The sequence below is a fragment of the Anthonomus grandis genome, chromosome 3 (assembly GCF_022605725.1).
Source record: "Anthonomus grandis grandis chromosome 3, icAntGran1.3, whole genome shotgun sequence".
Taxonomy (NCBI): domain Eukaryota; kingdom Metazoa; phylum Arthropoda; class Insecta; order Coleoptera; family Curculionidae; genus Anthonomus; species Anthonomus grandis.
This window is the reverse complement of record NC_065548.1, coordinates 1,070,151-1,088,706: the sequence shown is the minus strand read 5'-3', so window position 1 is coordinate 1,088,706 and position 18,556 is coordinate 1,070,151. Positions and strand designations below refer to the sequence as shown.

Below are 18,556 nucleotides of genomic sequence, written 5' to 3'. Positions count from 1 at the left end.
TCTGTATAATAATAAAATGGATTTTAGATGATTAATTCTTAAAATAGAATCCTAACGAGTCCTAACGAGACCCGTCGGGATTTATCAGAAAATGGAAAATGATGATTCGACCCGATACGATTTCGTCGATTTTTTCCTTGGGAAATTCTTCGTGCGTGACTTAAGAACTTAATCAGGGAAAAACGTTTTTTTTTTGTGGGGCAGGGCACGTTTCAACGATTAAATTTATCTTAATCGCTTGGCCGTACATTTCTGAAAATATTATTTTTCGCTCGTATACGTTTTTATTGCGGAATTCTTGTTTCGCATCAATCTATTTATTAATCATCGTTATGTATGTCTTTATTGAACAATTTTCGATACATGCGCATTAAAGCAATTTAATATTATGAAGAGTTAAATCTCATAAATATAAGAGTTAGATGAAAAAAAAATTATTTACAGTTATAGAAATTTTATATAAATAAAGAAAATACAAGTAAAAAACGCACAGTTATTAAATACTTTTCAATTTTAATTTAAGTATTTGCTTTAGTTAGAAGACATTAAATAATATTCAAATCGACAAGGGTCGCGAATTTCTAAACAAAAAATGTTCTTTACTTAGTCAAAATAGGTCCGATTTTGCTCTGGTTTCCACTAATATATAGGAAATACTTTAAAGTATAATAAAAAAAAATACTAATATAGTAGAAGTATTTTTTATTAATACTTATTTCGTCAATTTTCCCTTAGTACGGGTCACTAAGAAATTGGGAACGTTTTAACTCTTAAATATAAAATCAATAAAAAGGATTAAAATAAGACGTCGAAAAATAAATATAAAACATTTAAAGTATGCTTTAAAATAATTGATATTAACGGTGATTTCACTCTAGCAAATCCTTATAAAGTAAAGAATTAAGCATTTTAATGGTAAAAAAAAAACAAACAAAACAGTACCCTGGGGGTGTCTTTACTTCGCCTAATTTCACGTATTGTACTCTACCCATTAAATAGCTTTTTATGGCAGACCGTATCAAACGCCTTTGCAAAATTCAACAAAGAGGTTCGCAAAGAGATCGAGTTGTCTTATCTAATGCATTATACATATATTTGGTCTATACCAAACTCAGTTAATTTTTTTTTTTTTTATGATTTTAGTACTGAACAACTTCCGGGACCAACTTCCGCGGCCGGATCGGCTCGCACTTCCGCCTCGTGCAGTTTGGCCTCGTCCAGGGAAAGTTCGACTTCCGCCCCGGGTCCGTTGCCCTACAGGGTTCTGATGTTGGGTGGTCCCGCCGTAGGCAAGTCCTCGTTGGTGTCCCAGTTTATGACCAGCGAGTATTTGCACGCATATGATACCAGTATAGGTGAGTAATAACTTTCGAAGCATAAATCAATCAGTGATTTTCCTGGAAGAAGTACATTATTTTCTGGACGAAATGGATAGTGACTAGGTGGCTTGAAATAACAGAAAAAATCTCTTTAAATGTCTGGAAAGTTTCTATTTGTTTTTAAAGAACGTCTGTACAGTAGTTGAAGTGTTTTATAGTCACAAAATTTGCCTTAAAAAATTTAAAAATGCCTACTATAACTTATATTTACTCCAAATGCCTGGAAATAGCATAAAATAGGTTTTTTTGTCAAGGAAATTTTCTGGTTCCCTTTGACAAATTTCCCCAATAAAATTCAAATTATTGAACTTCCTGTCAAGGTTTTGACGGTTACAACTGCCAAAAAAAAGTTTTTAAAAACTTTCCGAATTTCTGCATTTAAAAAAGCATATAAATTACTTTATTAATAACTAAATTATTTTTTCCAAAAAAAAAGCAAAAAATTATTGCTAATAGTTAAAAATTTAATAATATATTCAAATGACTGAAAAAAAAACAGTTTTTGCCAATATTCTTGGACAGGAAATTTTAATGGAAAACTTTTAAAATTTCGGGAATTTTTTTTGAGAAAATTACCTACTTACCTTAAAAAATAACTAAATTTTCCTCAAGCATGAATTAAGAATAATTTCGAATGTCTGGAAGAATCTAAGTAATAATTTTTTGGACCTGGATATATCCATAAATTCCAGGAAACAATATTTTTTTCAGGAATATTCCTGGACGAAATAAGGCGTTTCATATCTGAAAAAAAAAATTTACTCTATAAAAAAATTAATTTAATTTATATAGAAAAAAAGAGAAAATTTGTAATTCCTTGAAAAAAAGGAATAATACCTAAGATGCCTGGAAATTTCCAGAAAAATAATTTTTAGAAATATTCCTGGACCAAAACTAGAGAGTTTAATGCTTCAAATTTACTTCATTAATAATTCGCTTTATTTAGTTGAAAATTTAAGGAATATTTAATTTTTAATACCTGTAAAAATTTTAAAAATAAGCGTGGACTACTTCTTTAATGTTAAAAATAAGTTTAATTTCCTGAAAATATCCAGGAATTCTAGAAGATTTTTTTTGGTAAAAATTTCTGAAATAGATCAGGTTTTTAATGTAAAAAAATAAAAATTACACGTTAAAGAAATGAGATTATTTATCTAATAAGAAAAGGAAAACTAATTTTTAATGCCTGGAAGAACATGAATAATGACTCTGAGAACCTGGATATGACCGAGATTTCCAGAAAAATTATTTTTGGGAATATTCCTTGATAAGGCACAATATGGGCCATGATTCCTGAAAAGTTAAAGTATTTTCAAGAAATAATTTATTTTATTTATATGAAAATATATGATAATTTTTTGATTTTAAATAAAAAAAAATATTTAATCCAAAAAATTTTTTTTTTCAAAATCTGGACAAATTTTGAAAAACCCTGAAATAGGTGTCCAGTAAAATCTTCCATATAATATATGTACAAATTTTCAAAATTGTATTTAGTCAAATTTTTGACTTACGGTAGTTTTTTGTTTTTGATTAAAAAAAAAATTACTTTAAACTAAAAAATTTTTTTTTCTCAAAATCCTGGATAAATTTAAAAAAACGCTGAAATAGATGTTCAATTAAATCTTCCAAGGAGTATGTATACCAATTTTCAAAATTGTATTTAGTCAAATTTTTGACTTACGGAAATTTTTTTATTTTGATTAAAAAAAAATACTTAAAAACCGAAAAAAAAATTTTTTCTCAAAATCCTGCACAAATTTTTAAAAAACCTTAAAATAAGTGTCCAGTAAAATCTTCCATAGAATATATGTACAAATTTTTAAAATTGTGTTTAGTCAAATTTTTGACTTACGGTAATTTTTTGATTTTGATAAAAAAAAATTACTATAACAAAACATTTTTTTTTTTCAAAATCCTGGACAAATTTTAAAAAACCTTGAAATAGGTATCCAGTAAAATCTTCTATAGAATATACATATGTACAAATTTTATCAATTTGACTTATGCTAATTTTTTGAGATTAAATTAAAAAAAATCACTTTAATCCAAAAAAAAAAATATATATATAAGTTTTCAAAACTGTATTTTGTCAAATTTTTAATTTATAGTAATTTTTTAATTTTGATTAAAAAAAATTACTTTAATCAAAAAAAAATTTTTTTTTTCAAAATCCTGAAATTTTTTTAAAAAACCCTAAATGAGGTGTCCAGTTAAATCTTCCATAAAATATATGTACAAATTTTCAAAACTGTATTTAGTCAAATTTTTGACTTATGGTAATTTTTTTTATCTGATAAAATTTTAAAAATTAGTACCTATATTCCTTGAGAGCTTTTCCTGGACACCTATTTCTGGGTTTTTTTAAAATTTGTGAGAGATTTTCAAAAAAAAAAAATTATTTTTATTAATAAAAATAAACAAATAACCAAAAGTCAGAAATTTAAATAAATACAATTTTAAAAATTTGTATATACATTCTTAAAAAAATTTTACTACACACCTATTTTGAGGTTTTTTTACAATTTATTTACAATTAAAAAAAATATTAATTTTTTAAAATTAACATAAATGACTACTAGTCTAACTTTCCTTTTAATTTCTATTTTTTCATTAAAAGACATTAAAAGTCTCTTTTAGTCTAGAAACTTTTCCAAAAAACAAAAAAAATTTTTTTTTGAAAAGTATCTAGATATATCACAATTAAAATTTCCAAATAATTTAAGTTATTTTTAATATTCTTACAGGCCCAAAAATTAATTATTTTTTTACGAAGTAAATTTCATATTTTCAAGCTATATAAACCCTTGTTCTGGTCCAGGAATATTTTTAAAAATTCTTCTTCTGGAAACCTGAATATTCCTTTTTTAATTTGTTTTTTAAAAAAACCTAATTATTTATTTATTAATTAATAAAGAAATCTGATTTTTTTTTGTCCAGGAATTTTCCCAAGAAAATTTTTTTATAAATAAAAATTGTCCAGGAAACTCAGAAGTTATAAAAACAAATTTTTTATATATTAATTTACATATAAATAAAGTGACATATTTTAGTTATGGGTAAAATTTTATCTTCTTAGGCATTAAACCCTTGTACCTTGTCCAGAACATACCCAAACATGATTTTTCTCAAAATTCCTAGCCTTTTTAGATAATATTCATATACTTTCTTTATTTTTCCTTTCTTTTTGAGTTTTTATTTATGTTCATCCAGGCAGTGGTAAATATTTTATTTCTTCTTCCAGATAATTAAAAAACCAAAAAAAAATTAATCTAGGAACTCGGAAATATTTCCCAAAAGTTGCTTTTCTAGTAATTCTAAGCATTTCCAGGCACTTGAAGATATCATGAATTTTTTTCCAGTCAATAGCAATAATTATTTTTTTCATTTTTCCAGAATAATTAAGGCATTTCTTAATAGAGTAATTTGTTCATTCTTTTACAAGCAGTAACAGCCTTATTTTAAGTCAAAAATTTGAGTAAATACAATTTTGAAAATTTATACATAAATTCCTTGGAAGATTTTTCTGGACACCTATTATTTCAGGGTTTTTTCAAAATTTGTCCAGGATTTTAGGAAAAATTTTTTTTTTTGAATTAAAGTAATTTTTTTAATTTAAAATCAAAAAATTACCATAAATCAAAAATTTGACTAAATACAGTTTTAAAAATTTGTACATATATTCTATGGAAGATTTAACTGGACAGCTATTTCAGGGTTTTTTAAAGTTTGTCCAGAATTTTGAAAAAAAAAAATTTTTTTGGATTAACGTCATTTTTTTTAATTTAAAATCAGAAAATTACCATATATTCTCATATAAATAAAATAAATTATATCTTGAGAATATTTTAACTTTTCAGGAATTATGGCCCATATTGTGCCTTGTCAAGGAATATTCCCAAAAATAATTTTTCTGGAAATGTCGGTCATATCCAGGTTCCTACAGTCATTATTCATGTTCTTCCAGGCATTAAAAATTAGTATTCCTTTTCTTATTAGATAAATAAACTCATTTCTTTAGCGAGTGATTTTTATTTTTTTACATTAAAAACCTGATCTATTCCAGAAATTTTTACCAAAAAAAATTTCTGGATATTTTCAGGAAATTAAACTTATTTTTAACATTAAAGAAGTAGTCCTCGGTTATTTTTTTAAATTTTTACAGGTATTAGAAATGAAATATTCCTTAAATTGTCAAATAAATTAATTATTAATTATTAATGAAATAAATTTTATAATTTCAAGCTTTAAACTCTAGTTTTGGTCCAGGAATATTTCTAAAAACTATTTTTCTGGAAATTTCCAGGCATCTTCCTTTTTTTCAAGGAATTACAAATTTTCACTTTTTTTCTATATAAATTAAATTAATTTTTTTATAGAGTAATTTTTTTTTTCAGATATCAAACGCCTTATTTTGTCCATGAATATTCCTAAAAAAAATATTGTTTCCTGAAATTTATGAATATTTCCAGGTTTATAGAATTATTACTCATATTTTTCCAGACATTCGAAATTATTCTTAATTCATGCTTGAGGAAAATTCAGTTATTTTTTTAAAGCAAGTAATTTTTTTAGTCCAGTAATTATCAGCAAAAAAAAATTGCCTGTAATCCTGGATACTCATAGGTTCTTAGTAATTTTTCATATTCTTCCAGGTATTAATTTTTTTTTTAATAAAAATCAGAAAAATACCAGAATTTAAAAATTGGAGTGAATATAATTTTGAAAATTTGTACATATATATTCTTTGGATGGCTTATGTGTTCACCTATTTCAAAAAAATTTTTTTTTGCAAAATTCTGAAAAAATTTTAAAAAGCCCTAAAATAGGTGTCCAGTAAAATCTATCATAGAATATATATACAAATTTTGAAAACTGTATTTAGTCAAATTTTTGACTTATGGTAATTTTTTTATTTTGATTAAAAAATTTTTTCTCAAAATCCTGGACAAATTTTAAAAAACCTTGAAATAGGTGTCCAATAAAATTTTCCAAAGAATATATGTACCAATATTCAAAATAGTATTTAGTCAAATTTTTAATTTACGGTATTTTTCTGGTTTTTATTTAAAAAAAAAAATACCTGGAAGAATATAAAAAATTACTAAGAGCCTATAAATACCCAGGATCTCCACAAACATTTTTTTGAAAAACTCTTGATCTAAAAATGACTTTTAATATTTAAAAAATTATTGTTAAGGCCTGGAAGAATATGAAAAATAATTACTGTACTTATAAAGTTCTGAAAACAATATTCAATCAAGAACTAACCTTATTAGCCTAAAAAATGGAAAATAAAAAGCCTCCCCAATACCTGGAAAAATTTAAATAATGACTCAAATTACCTCCAAATATCGCAAAATCTACTCCCAAAAAAATAGCGATTTTTTAATACCTAAAAAAGATAAACGGGCTTCATTTGGCTTGAAAAAAATCGACTAAATCAACGCTAAATTCCGAACAATTTTTCAACTTTCTCTACCATAAAAAACCGAAATAAATTTATTTAACTTAAATCCTCAATCCGTACGTTACAAAGTCAATGTATGCCGGTAAAAAATAAATCAGGGAAGATTTACCCGTAATTTCAACCCTAAATCGAGTCAATCCAAAAGCTCAATTTTCTCAATTCGATACGGACGAACAAGAAAATCCAGTCGATTTAGAAGACATTTACAAATTCCTCGGATTTATGTATTTATTTTTTAAATTACAGCAACGACAAATGAGATATATCTTGATGCAGAATAAAAGAGGAAATTGAATAAGGGATTTTATTAGCTAATAAAATTCGTTACAAAAAACATCTGTTCCAGACTTATCTTAAACTGCTAAAGAAACTAAGAAAACTGCAAATGCCTGTTTTCCAGTAAAGTTTTAATAAATTCGCGAATCCTTTAAAATTTGCATTTAAACGCTCGTTTTCCCTGAAAAGCCCTTTTAAAATATCGAATAAACTTAAGGCAGAAAACATCAAATGGCGTATTTAAATTTTATTCCAGTGGAGCCCAAATGAGGAAAATATTCATAATTTATTTAGCGCGTTTCCTATGGGAAAACGTTCGTTTTCCAACTCCAGAAAAATTTTGGAGTTTATGAATAGTTCTTTTCATTTATAATAAAGTGAATTTATAAAGTATATAGAATTGGTAAATAAGTAACAGATAATTATACAAAGATATTCGATATGTAAGGCTCATCAGACACTCGACACGAGCCAAAAAAGTCTCATATCTTTTTTGGTAAATAGTCTAGGATAATCATTTTGAATTACGAGTTTTAGTACTTTTTATTATCTAGCAAATGCTTTAAAAATCTTTAAAATCGGATAAGCCGTTGATGGATTACATCCATTTGAAATTTTCTTGGTGTCAGTGGAGGCTTTGGACGTCTACCTGGAACTCCAGACTCGATATCTCTGGATCTATATAAGCTAGAGTTATAAAATAAAGTTTGTTCAAAAGCAAATGATTTGTTCTATCATACTTATTAAAGCCTTGAAGGCTCTAGGATGATTTGCTACAAAGATATTCATCATACTCTCTAGACAGTTCATGAGACACTCGGCTTGAGCCAAAAAAGCCTCATATCTTTTTTGGTAAATTTTCTAGGATAATCATCTTAAATAAAGAGTTTTAGTATTTTTTATTATCTAGCAAATGCTTCAAAAATTTTTAAAATCGGATAAACCATTGATGAATTATATCCATTTGAAATTTTCTTGGTGTCAGTGGAGGCTTTGGACGTCGACCTGGAACTCCAGACTCGATATCTTTGGATCTATATGAGTTAGAGTCATGAAATAAAGTTTGTTCATAAGCAAATGATTTGTTCTATTATACTTGTTAAAACGTTGAAGGCTCTAGGACTATTTGCTACAAAGATATTCAGCATGTTACCTAAAAGGTTCTTGGGACACTCGGCCTGAGCCAAAAAAGTCTCATATCTTTTTTGGAAAATTTTCTAGGATCGTCATCTTAAAATAAGAGTCTTAGTACTTTTAATTATCTAGCAAATGCTTTAAAAAATTTTAAAATCGGATAAACCGTTAATGAGTTACATCCATTTGAAATTTTCTTGGTGTCAGTTGAGGCTTTGGACGTCTACCTGGAAATCCAGACTCGGTATTTTTGGATCCATATGAGCTAGAGTCATAAAATAAAGTTTGTTCACAAGGAAATGATATGTTCTATCATACTTCTTATAACCTTGAAAGCTCTAGGACGATTTGCTACAAAGATATTCATCATGTTATCTAGAAGGCTAATGAGACACTCGGTCTGAGCAAAAAAAGCCTCATATCTTTTTTGGTAAATTTTCTAGGACAATTATTTTAAACTATTAGTTATACTATTTATAATTATCTAGCAAATGCTTTAAAAATCTTTAAAATCGGATAAACCGTTGATGAATTACATCCATTTGACATTTTCTTGGTGTTAGTGGAGGCTTTGGACGTCGACCTGGAACTCCAGACTCGATATCTCTAGATCTATATGACCTAGAGTCATAAAATTAAGTTTATTCATAAGCAAATTATTTGTTCTATCATACTTCTTATAACCTTGAAAGCTCTAGGACGACTTGTTACAAAGATATTCATCATGTTACCTAAAAAGCTCATAAGACACTCGGCCTGAGCCAAAAAAGTCTCATATCTTTTTTGCTAAATTTTTTAGAATAATCATCTTATATTAAGAGTTCTAGTACCTTTTATTGTCTAGCAAATACTTTAAAAATTTTTAAAATCGGATAAACTGTTGATGAGTTACATCCATATAAAATTTTCTTGATGTCAGTATAGGCTTTGGACGTCTACCTGGAAATCCAGACTCGATATTTTTGGATCTTTATGAGCTAGAGTCATAAAATAAAGTTTGTTCACAAAGAAATGATATGTTCTATCAAACTCCTTATAACCTTGAAGGATCTAGGACTATTTGCTACAAAGATATTCATCATGTTACCTAAAAGGCTCATGAGACACTCGGCCTGAGCCAAAACAGCCTCATATCTTCTTTGGTAAATTTTTTAGGATAATCATCTTAAATTAAGAGTTGTAGTATCTGTAATTATCTAGCAAATACTCTAAAAATCTTTAAATTCGGATAAACCGTTGATGAGTTACATGCATTTGAAATTATCTTGGTGTCAATGGAGGCTTTGGACGTCGACCTAGGACTCCAGACTCGATATCTCTGCATCTATATGAGCTAGAGTCATGAAATAAAGTTTGTTCACAAGCAAATGATTTATTCTATAATACTTGTTATAACCTTAAAGGCTCTAAGACTATTTGCTACAAAGATATCCATAATCTTATCTAGAAATCTTTTAAGACACTCGGCCTGAGCTCAACAACTCTTATATCTTCCCTGGTAAAAATTCTAGGATAATTATTTTGGATTGGAAGTTATAGTACTTGTAATTATCTAACAAATAGTCCAAAAATTTTCAAAATCGGATAAATTGTTAATGAGTTACATCCATTTGAAATTTTCTTGATGTCAGTGGAGGCTTTGGACGTCGACCTGGAACTCTAGACTCGATATCTCTGAATCTATATGACCTAGAGTCATGAAATAAAGTTTGTTCACAAGCAAATGATTTGTTCTCATACTTGTTATAATCTTAAAAGCTCTAGGACGATTTGCTACAAGGATATTCATCATACTGTCTAGACAGTTCATGAGACACTCGGCTTGAGCCAAAAAATCCTCATATCTTTTTTGGTAAATTTTCTAGGACAATCATCTTAAATTAAGTGTTGTACTACTTTTAATTATCTAGCAAACGATTTAAAAATTTTTGAAATCGGATAAACCGATGATGAGTTACATCAATTTGAAATTTTCTTGGTGTCAGTGGAGGCTTTAAATGTCGACCTGGAACTCCAGACTCGATATCTCTGGATCTATATAAGTTAGAGTCATGAAATAAAGTTTGTTCACAAAAAAATTATTTGTTCTATCATACTTGTTATAACCTTAAAAGCTCTAGGACAATTTTTTACAAAGATATTCATCATGTTATCTCGAAGTCTCAAGAGACACTCGGTCTGAGCCAAAAAAGTCGCATATCTTTTTTGGTAATTTTTTTAGGACAATCATCTTAAATTAAGAGTTATAGTACTTGTAATTATCTAGCAAATATTCTAACAATTTTTAAAATCGGATAAACCGTTGATGAGTTAGATATCCAACATATTGTCTAGGAGGCTCATGAGACATTTGGCCTGAGCCAAAAAACTCTCATATCTTTTTTGGTAAATTTTCTAGGACAATCATCTTAAATTAATAATTTTACTATTTATAATTATCTAGCAAATGCTGTAAAAATCTTTAAAATTGGATATACTGTTGATGAGTTACATCCATTTTAAATTTTCTTGGTGTCAGTGGAGGCTTTGGATGGCGACCTGGAACTCCAGACTCGATATCTCTGGATCTATATGAGCTAGAGTCATGAAATAAAGTGTGTTCACAAGCAAATCCTTTGTTCTATCATACTTATTATAACCTTGAAGGCTCTAGGACTATTTGCTACAAAGATATTCATCATATTGTCTAGATGGTTCATGAGACACTCAAAACGAGTCAAAAAAGTCTCATATCTTTTTTGGTATATTTTCTAGGACAATTATCTTAAATTAATGGTTATACTATTTACAATTATCTAGCAAATACTTTAAAAATCTTTAAAATTGGATAAAGCGTTAATGAGTTACATCCATTTGAAATTTTCTTGGTGTCAGTGGAGGCTTTGGACGTCGACGTAGACTTCCAACCCCGATATCTCTGAATCCAGTTGAGCTACAGCAATAAAATAAACATATTTTTTTAAAGAAAGCCGTTTATTTACTCGTTAACACTGATATCCCTTCTCAATGCTCTAAATATAATTTTAACAACAATTTACAATTTTACTAATCGACCTCTTAGTTATCCTACAGACCGATAAGGAAAGGATATTTTCAAATAATTTATACACGTAATAAAAAAAATATTTTTCTCGTTTTTACCGTAATATTTTCCCCTCTGACGTCCTGGATTAAGGCGTCTTACGGGATTACGTCGTTGTTGTATATAGAAAAGAAAAACGTTTAATCGGATTATTTTATCACATCCATGTAGAATCAATTACGAGAATTGGGGGAAAATATAATTCAGCGGATTATGGAAATATGGGGTTTTTTTGTATAAAATTGAATACATTTTGCTAATTTCCAGATTATCCAGGCAGGTATTTGTTTTTTTAAAAATTGGGCAAATGTTCCTTTAAGAAAAAAAAAATGGAGATATACAATAGAAGTTTGATGCTTATTAATGTATCTCTATCCTAGTTTAGCTTATCATAAAATAATAAAAGGACATTTTCGTTAATGTAGTTAGATATACTATGTCACACTATTTCCAGAATGTGTATTAAAAAAAAATCATTCTATTACTCTCTTATGTAATCCCTGAGACTAAAAGGGCCATATGGACATAAAACTTTAAATAACATAAAAGTTTACCAAAATTTGATAATCCCATAAAACAAATATTAAATTCTAATGATCGAATGGTAGTTTTTAATTAAAAACTTCATTATAGGCAACCCAATCGAACTCGCTTAATCAAAAACCAATATTGACCCAATATTATCACTTTAATAACTAAGTTTCCTTTTATTTGTTTTTTTTTTTTGAAAATTTCCGTTTGCTTATAAGGCCAAGGCGTGAAGTTTTTTAATTAGAACGTGAAGAGTACGGTGCGAAGTGGGGCCGAGGGAGATCCGACTTTCTCGTGTTTGATTTTAAAGCGCGGAATGTTTTGCAAGTTTCCGTTTGACTTTGAACCGTCGAGTTTCTTGTTTATTCGGCGCCATTTAGTGGGAAAACTTTTCAGCATTTAATAGTTTTTTTTGAAAAGGGATTTAATTTTTATTTAATTCGAAGAAGAAGTAGAGGAAGTTTTTCTCCGATAAATATTCATAAGTGAGAACTTAATTTGTTTTTATTTTTCAGATGACGAGAGTGGGGAGAAGTCTGTGTCGGTCTTATTGGCCGGAGAAGAATCCGAGCTGACCTTTATCGATTTTGCTACGATGGACTTATCGGTAAGTAGACAGTGGAAAAGATTCACTTAATTTATCCAAGAGTTTTTATTAGTTGATATTCAAACTGATGAGGATTGTGAAACTTTAAATAAAATCTGTTTGTATCAAAGTGTGTTCATTGCTTAGTGAAAATTGTTCAGATTTTACTTTAGTTTGTACTGATAGCTAGAGAATACTTTTATGATTAACTAAAAAAATATACTAGAACTGTAAGTATAGCAGAAGATTTTTTATGAGTCATTAAAGAATTATAAGTATTTAACATGTAATATTCAAAACGATAGTGGTCATGAATTTTCAAACTAATTCTGTTCTAGTGTTCACTGTTCAGTGAAAATTAGTCCGATTTCACTCTAGTTTCCACTAGAGGCTACAGAACACTCAGAGTATTATTTTAATATAATTATCTATATGTATATTAATCAATATTTAATACAAAAATAATGCTATTAGATTGGTATTATGAACATAAAACGGTGATTTTTCAAAAGAATTTCCCACTGGGCAAATGTTTGGGGTGGGTGGGGGGCTAAGGGTTGTCTTAATGAAAGACAATGCTCTTGCAGAAAATACATATTTCATACTTAATTTAATTACACTGTTTATTTAAATTTGATATAACTTTATATATAAATATTTAGTATAAAAACAACCTTATTAGATTGGATAATATGGACGAAAAACAGTGATTTTTTAAAAGAATTTTAACAAATATGTATAATTCCTACTAAGGCTCTATATTAAATTTGTATCTAAATTACGTTTGTGTTGTGTCAAAGAATAATAAAGGAAAGTTTATAAGAGAGAGATCAGACCAAGTGAGTTACTGACTGACGTAGATAAAAATGACAGTACTTGGGGAGAATAAAATGAAACAGAGAGAATATGATGGAGGCACGTGAATGATATAGAAAAAGACAGATAAAGAAAAAGATGAAAAGACGATGATAAGAGATTGCATTGACTAGATGTTGAATAAAGAAGGTGAAAGTTAGCGTAAGATGATCCAGAGAATAATAAAGGAAGCATGTGAGAGATAAGAGAAGGAGAGAGAGAGATAGGAATAAGCTGTCTTAAAGCACTTAACTCCCTGGAAGAAATAATCAAATTATTCTAGGCAGTTTTTCTAAATTTCTGAAAAAACGTCAAGGAAAAAAATTAATAATTTTTAATAAATTTAGATATTCAAATAAACGGATATTTCCTGATCCTTAAACTGCCTAGTAATTTTCCAAAACTATGGAAATATCACTTGTTTTTTCTGGTATGGTAATTATTTAGAAATTAAAAAAAAACCGTTAATTTTCGTGACAATTTGTCAAAAACATGATTTCTTTTTAATTGTTTAGACAAAATTGTTATGTTTTTGGATTTTTGAAAGAAATTCGGAAGAACTGTTTTCATAGCATTTTTTTAGAAACTTAATAAAATTATTGGCTTTTTTAACAATTTTTTACAAACTTTATAAAATTGCTGACAATTTTTCCTAAATAAAAACAAAAATTGTTAATTTTTGAAGTAAATTTTTAGAAATTCGTAAAAAATTGTTATTTTTTCTGGTAATTGTTTAAAATTTGAAAAAAAAAATTTATTTTATACAACTGCTTGAAGAATTTAGTTATTTCTTCCAGGCAATTGAGTGCTTTAAACAGCTGTAAGACTCACTAAAGAAGACAATAAATAATTATGAGTATTTATTATTTAATATTTAAATTGATAATGGTCATGTATTTTCAAACAAATTATGTTTTTATAAAAGTTTTCACTTCTTAGTGAAAATTGGTCTGATTTTACTCTGGTTCCCACTGGTGGCTAGAAAACACTTTAAGGTATAATTTAAATAAATACACTAAGATACTAATTACCGTAAAAGGTTTTTTTCAAGTGTCTCTAAAGAATAGATCAAATAAGTAGTATGAGTCTTTTAACATTGACATTCAAATTGATGCGGGCTACGAATTTTCGAACAATGTGCGGTTTTAATAAAGTGTTTACTGTTTAGTGAAAAGTGGTCCGATTTTACTGTAGTTTACACTAGTGTCTAGAGAACAGTTAAACATTAATTGCAATTTTGACTAAGTTATCGATGATAGTACCTTGCATATTATAGTTATTAAATGTCTTTTTAGAATAATGAAATACACTTAAAAGAAAATATACATAAATCTCCTTTTAATTAAGGTAAAGCTATTTTGTATTTCGGTAATATAAAAAGATAATTTATAAATAATATAAAAATATAATATGTATTAAACAAAATTTTGTCAAAATAAGATTTATTTCGTAAAATTCTATGGTGTTGTTTAAAAATTCGTGGCCCTCATCGATTTGGATATTAATGGCAAATATTCGTAACTGATAAGTAATTTAGTAGAAAGAAACGTATTTGTTCAGATTGGGGATTGTTCAGAAATTTGAAAAAACTGTAACTGCAACTTTCCTTAATAATTTTTTAAAAATTGCCTAAGTTTTTTACAAACGAGAGAAAATTGTTCATTTTCCAAGTAATTTTTCAGAAATATGAAAAAATTTATTTGATTGCCTCGGCAACTCCGGAAATCGGAAAATCAATATTTCTGTGACATTTGTATAAATATTTGGTGAAATTAATTATTTTCCTGGCAATTGAAAACTTAGGTTCTAGGAATTATCCCTAAATTTATAATTTTTTTTTTTTTTTAATGCGAAATTCATTATACAGGGTGTCCATTTATAAACTGACACATTTTAACTGCTTATAAGTCGAGAACGGAAAATGACAACAATGTGCGGTTTTCACAGAACTTTATCAATATTTTTCAAGTTTTTTTTGACAGTGTTTCCAAGTTTCAAAATTTACCTGAAATAGGAGGAAAAAAATTGATGATTTTCAAAGGCCGATATCTCAAAAATTTTAAATGTAACACCCTGTACTTTTTAATTTCACATGAAAGCCTGTTAAATATCCTTTCCGAAAATGTATAAATTGTCTTAAATTGATTATTTTTTTTACAGAGCCAATTTTAGTAAATGACACCTTTTTGAAAATTTTCCTAGAATACTTATTCAGTGATTGATGAACATTTTCTGGTAATTGCCTATGTATCGCTTTAGCATGATCATAATTAAATAATTTGCGCTATTGCCATGTCTATAAAAATTATTTATTCTATGTATTAAATTACAACTATTTACAACAATGTTAACAACAAACAATTGAAGAAATTAATTTTAATTTATAACTAATAAATTAACTGCTGAATATGACCCCCATTTTGCTCGGAACACAAATGTAGACGAAGAAATAAGTTGCCGAAGGCGGTTTGTAGCATTCGCGGTGTAATTTGGTTGAAAACGTTTACTATGTTGTTGCGCAGTTTATCCAAATTTCTTGGGGTTGGATTGTAGCAACGCTCTTTTACATATCCCCATATACAAAAATCTGGAATGTTTATATCGGGAGAATAAGGTGCCCACTCGATTGGACCTGTTATCGCCCTATCAATCTGTTTCCAAAAGTAATATCTAAGGAATCCCTTGCGACCCTGGAGAACCTCTTGCTGGAAGTAGACCGTGTCTAAAATTCCATGCTGCTGAAGTTGAGAATAAAAAAACCTTTCCAACATATCGGTGTAATTATTTCCATTCACTGTTGCTTCTTGAAAAAAAAAATGGCCCATAAATTTTAGATTTCGATACTGCACACCATACGTTCAGCTTAGGAGAATCTCTTTCAAATTCGTTATACGCTCGAGGATTTTCATCTCCCCAAATTCGGCAGTTCTGCTTATTTAACTGATGTGAAATGTTGCCTCATCAAACATTATTAAATTGGTATTCGGCTCATTTCTAAAAAGATCTAGTAGTGTTTCCCACATTAAATATCTTTTTTCAAGGGCGCAATTTTCTATTTTTTGGAAAGTTTGAATTTTGTAGGGTTTAAACTTAATTATTTTTAGAATTTTATGTACTTTACTTTTTGACATATTTGTCGTTTGAGCTATCTTCCTAATAGATATTTGGTTATTGCTTAAGGACAACACTTCTTTTACCAGCAAAATATCATCCGACAGATTATCTTATGCATTTAGATTTATTATAACTTTTCTTTTAACTGTTCCCTCCTGGGAAAATTGGCGTACCCAATGAAGTATAGAATTGCGTGAAGGTGGAGCTCTTTCAAAAAACAGCCTAAATCTTCTTCTCGTCTGCGTAACTGATTTACTAAATAATAACACGCAACGTGCCTTTTCCCGGGTGGTAAACATATTTAAACCTTTCAAAATATTTAAAAAATGCAAAAATACATATAGAAATCAAATTATTGGGGCTGCCCAACAAATGACGTTAAAAAGATTTGACAGTAGTTGAAGCCCATAAAAAAAATTGTGCAACTCACAGCCTCCTTGACAAGCTACGATTGTTATTATTGTCACTTGATACCGAGAATGTTATTTAATAGGTATTTATTGTAGGAAAATTTTCAAAAAGATGTCATTTATTAAAATTGGCTCTGTAAAAAAAAAATAATGAATTTAAAACAATTTATACTTTTTCGGAAAGGGGATTTAACAGGCTTTCATGTGAAATTAAAAAGTACAGGTTGTTACATTTCAAATTTTTGAGAAATCGGCCTTTGAAAATCATCAATTTTTTTCCTCCCATTTCAGATAAATTTTGAATCTTGGCAACACTGTCAAAAAAAACTTTAACAATATTGATGAAGTTCTGTGAAAACCGCACATTGTTGTCATTTTTCGTTCTCGACTTATAAGCAGTTAAAATGTGTCAGTTTATAAATGGACACCCTGTATTATAAGCCGACCTTACATTTAAACTTGAAATTAAATAAAACCCCACTCGGGGCGCTTTAATATATTATAAAAATCGAACGTTTGACGTGGTTTATACGATATTATGCAGGGATTAAAGCCACTCGAAAAGCAATAACGCTTGCGTAAGGGCCTTCCTCCCTTCGGTTCAGATTAAATAACTGCGTAGAGAAAGGGCGGAAATTCTAATGGTGAAATTGGAAATGCGTAAAGCATTTAATGGGATTTTTATTGTATATTTTGTAATTTATTTTTCAATGGTTTCATTGGGTTAGGTCCTTAAAAATGTGGACAAGATAGGGTCTTTTTTGTACAATAAACTAATAAAATCAACTATTGTATTTTTTTCTTATAAAACTTGCCATTTTTAGGGTCAAAACACTTCACAATCTGAAACTGAATAATTTGTCCCTAATACTGTACTGACGGCACCTTTTTCAATTAATTTTTTTTTGCTAAATTTAATTGTTTTCTTTTTCCTGTAATTTTTAGCCGGATTCTTTGGTAAAAAAATACACGGATCCGCACGCGTATTGCGTGGTTTATAACTGTGCGGACCACACCAGTTTCGAATGTGCCGAGAAAATTCTGCAGAACTTATGGACTTTGGATACGATCGGTACGAAAGCGGTCATCCTGGTGGCCAATAAAGTGGATCTGGTACGATCCAGAGTCGTCACCACCGAAGGTACGTAAAACTGCTTCATTTTGGGATTTACCAGTTACACACCATAACCTTAGGCTACATATAATAAAATGTGTAATGTTTATTAACATTTTTTAATAAGCTATTGGTTACATCAACTTCTAAAAACTCAGTTTAAATGATGTTTTGGTAGGTACAGTAACCCTATATCTACCCTATTTATTATCTAAAAATATAATATACACACAAAAAAAAATATTAAAGCTTAACTAAACTAATATATCTCCAAACTGACTAATAAAATGTAAATAGTCAAAATACTAGGTGTTGTCTCGGGTGGCATTTTTTTGGTTTATTTATTTGCTCGAATTTATTTTATTAATTTTTTTTTAAGTTATTGAAAGTGTTTCATTTTTAAGTCCTATCTACAATACCTGCCAGTTTCCCCCAAATGGTTTCAACAAAAATTTAAAGTGAATTTGAATTTTTCCTTGGCAACTATTGTCAAGGTGATTTTAAAGTCTAGGTCTTTTTCCTAATGGACTTCCCTATTCGATATCGGACTCAAAAAAGGGAAAAAAAGTAAACGTTTAAAAAAAAAATTATGCCTAAAAAGTGGC

At 28.3% G+C, this 18,556-nt stretch overlaps 2 protein-coding genes across 2 annotated transcripts in view; both read left to right on the top strand.

Moving 5' to 3' along the window:
* Positions 1 to 18,556, top strand: part of LOC126734705 (agrin) — a 323,970-nt gene that overhangs the window by 181,552 nt on the left and 123,862 nt on the right. The gene's annotated exons all lie outside the window — the stretch shown is intronic.
* LOC126734704 (uncharacterized) overlaps positions 1 to 18,556 on the top strand; it is a 228,845-nt gene that overhangs the window by 189,432 nt on the left and 20,857 nt on the right. Inside the window, exons 11-13 of the mRNA XM_050438420.1 lie at positions 1,144 to 1,355; positions 12,388 to 12,479; positions 17,783 to 17,978. Of these exons, the coding sequence (XP_050294377.1) occupies positions 1,144 to 1,355; positions 12,388 to 12,479; positions 17,783 to 17,978 (500 nt within the window). The remainder of the gene's footprint in view (positions 1 to 1,143; positions 1,356 to 12,387; positions 12,480 to 17,782; positions 17,979 to 18,556) is intronic.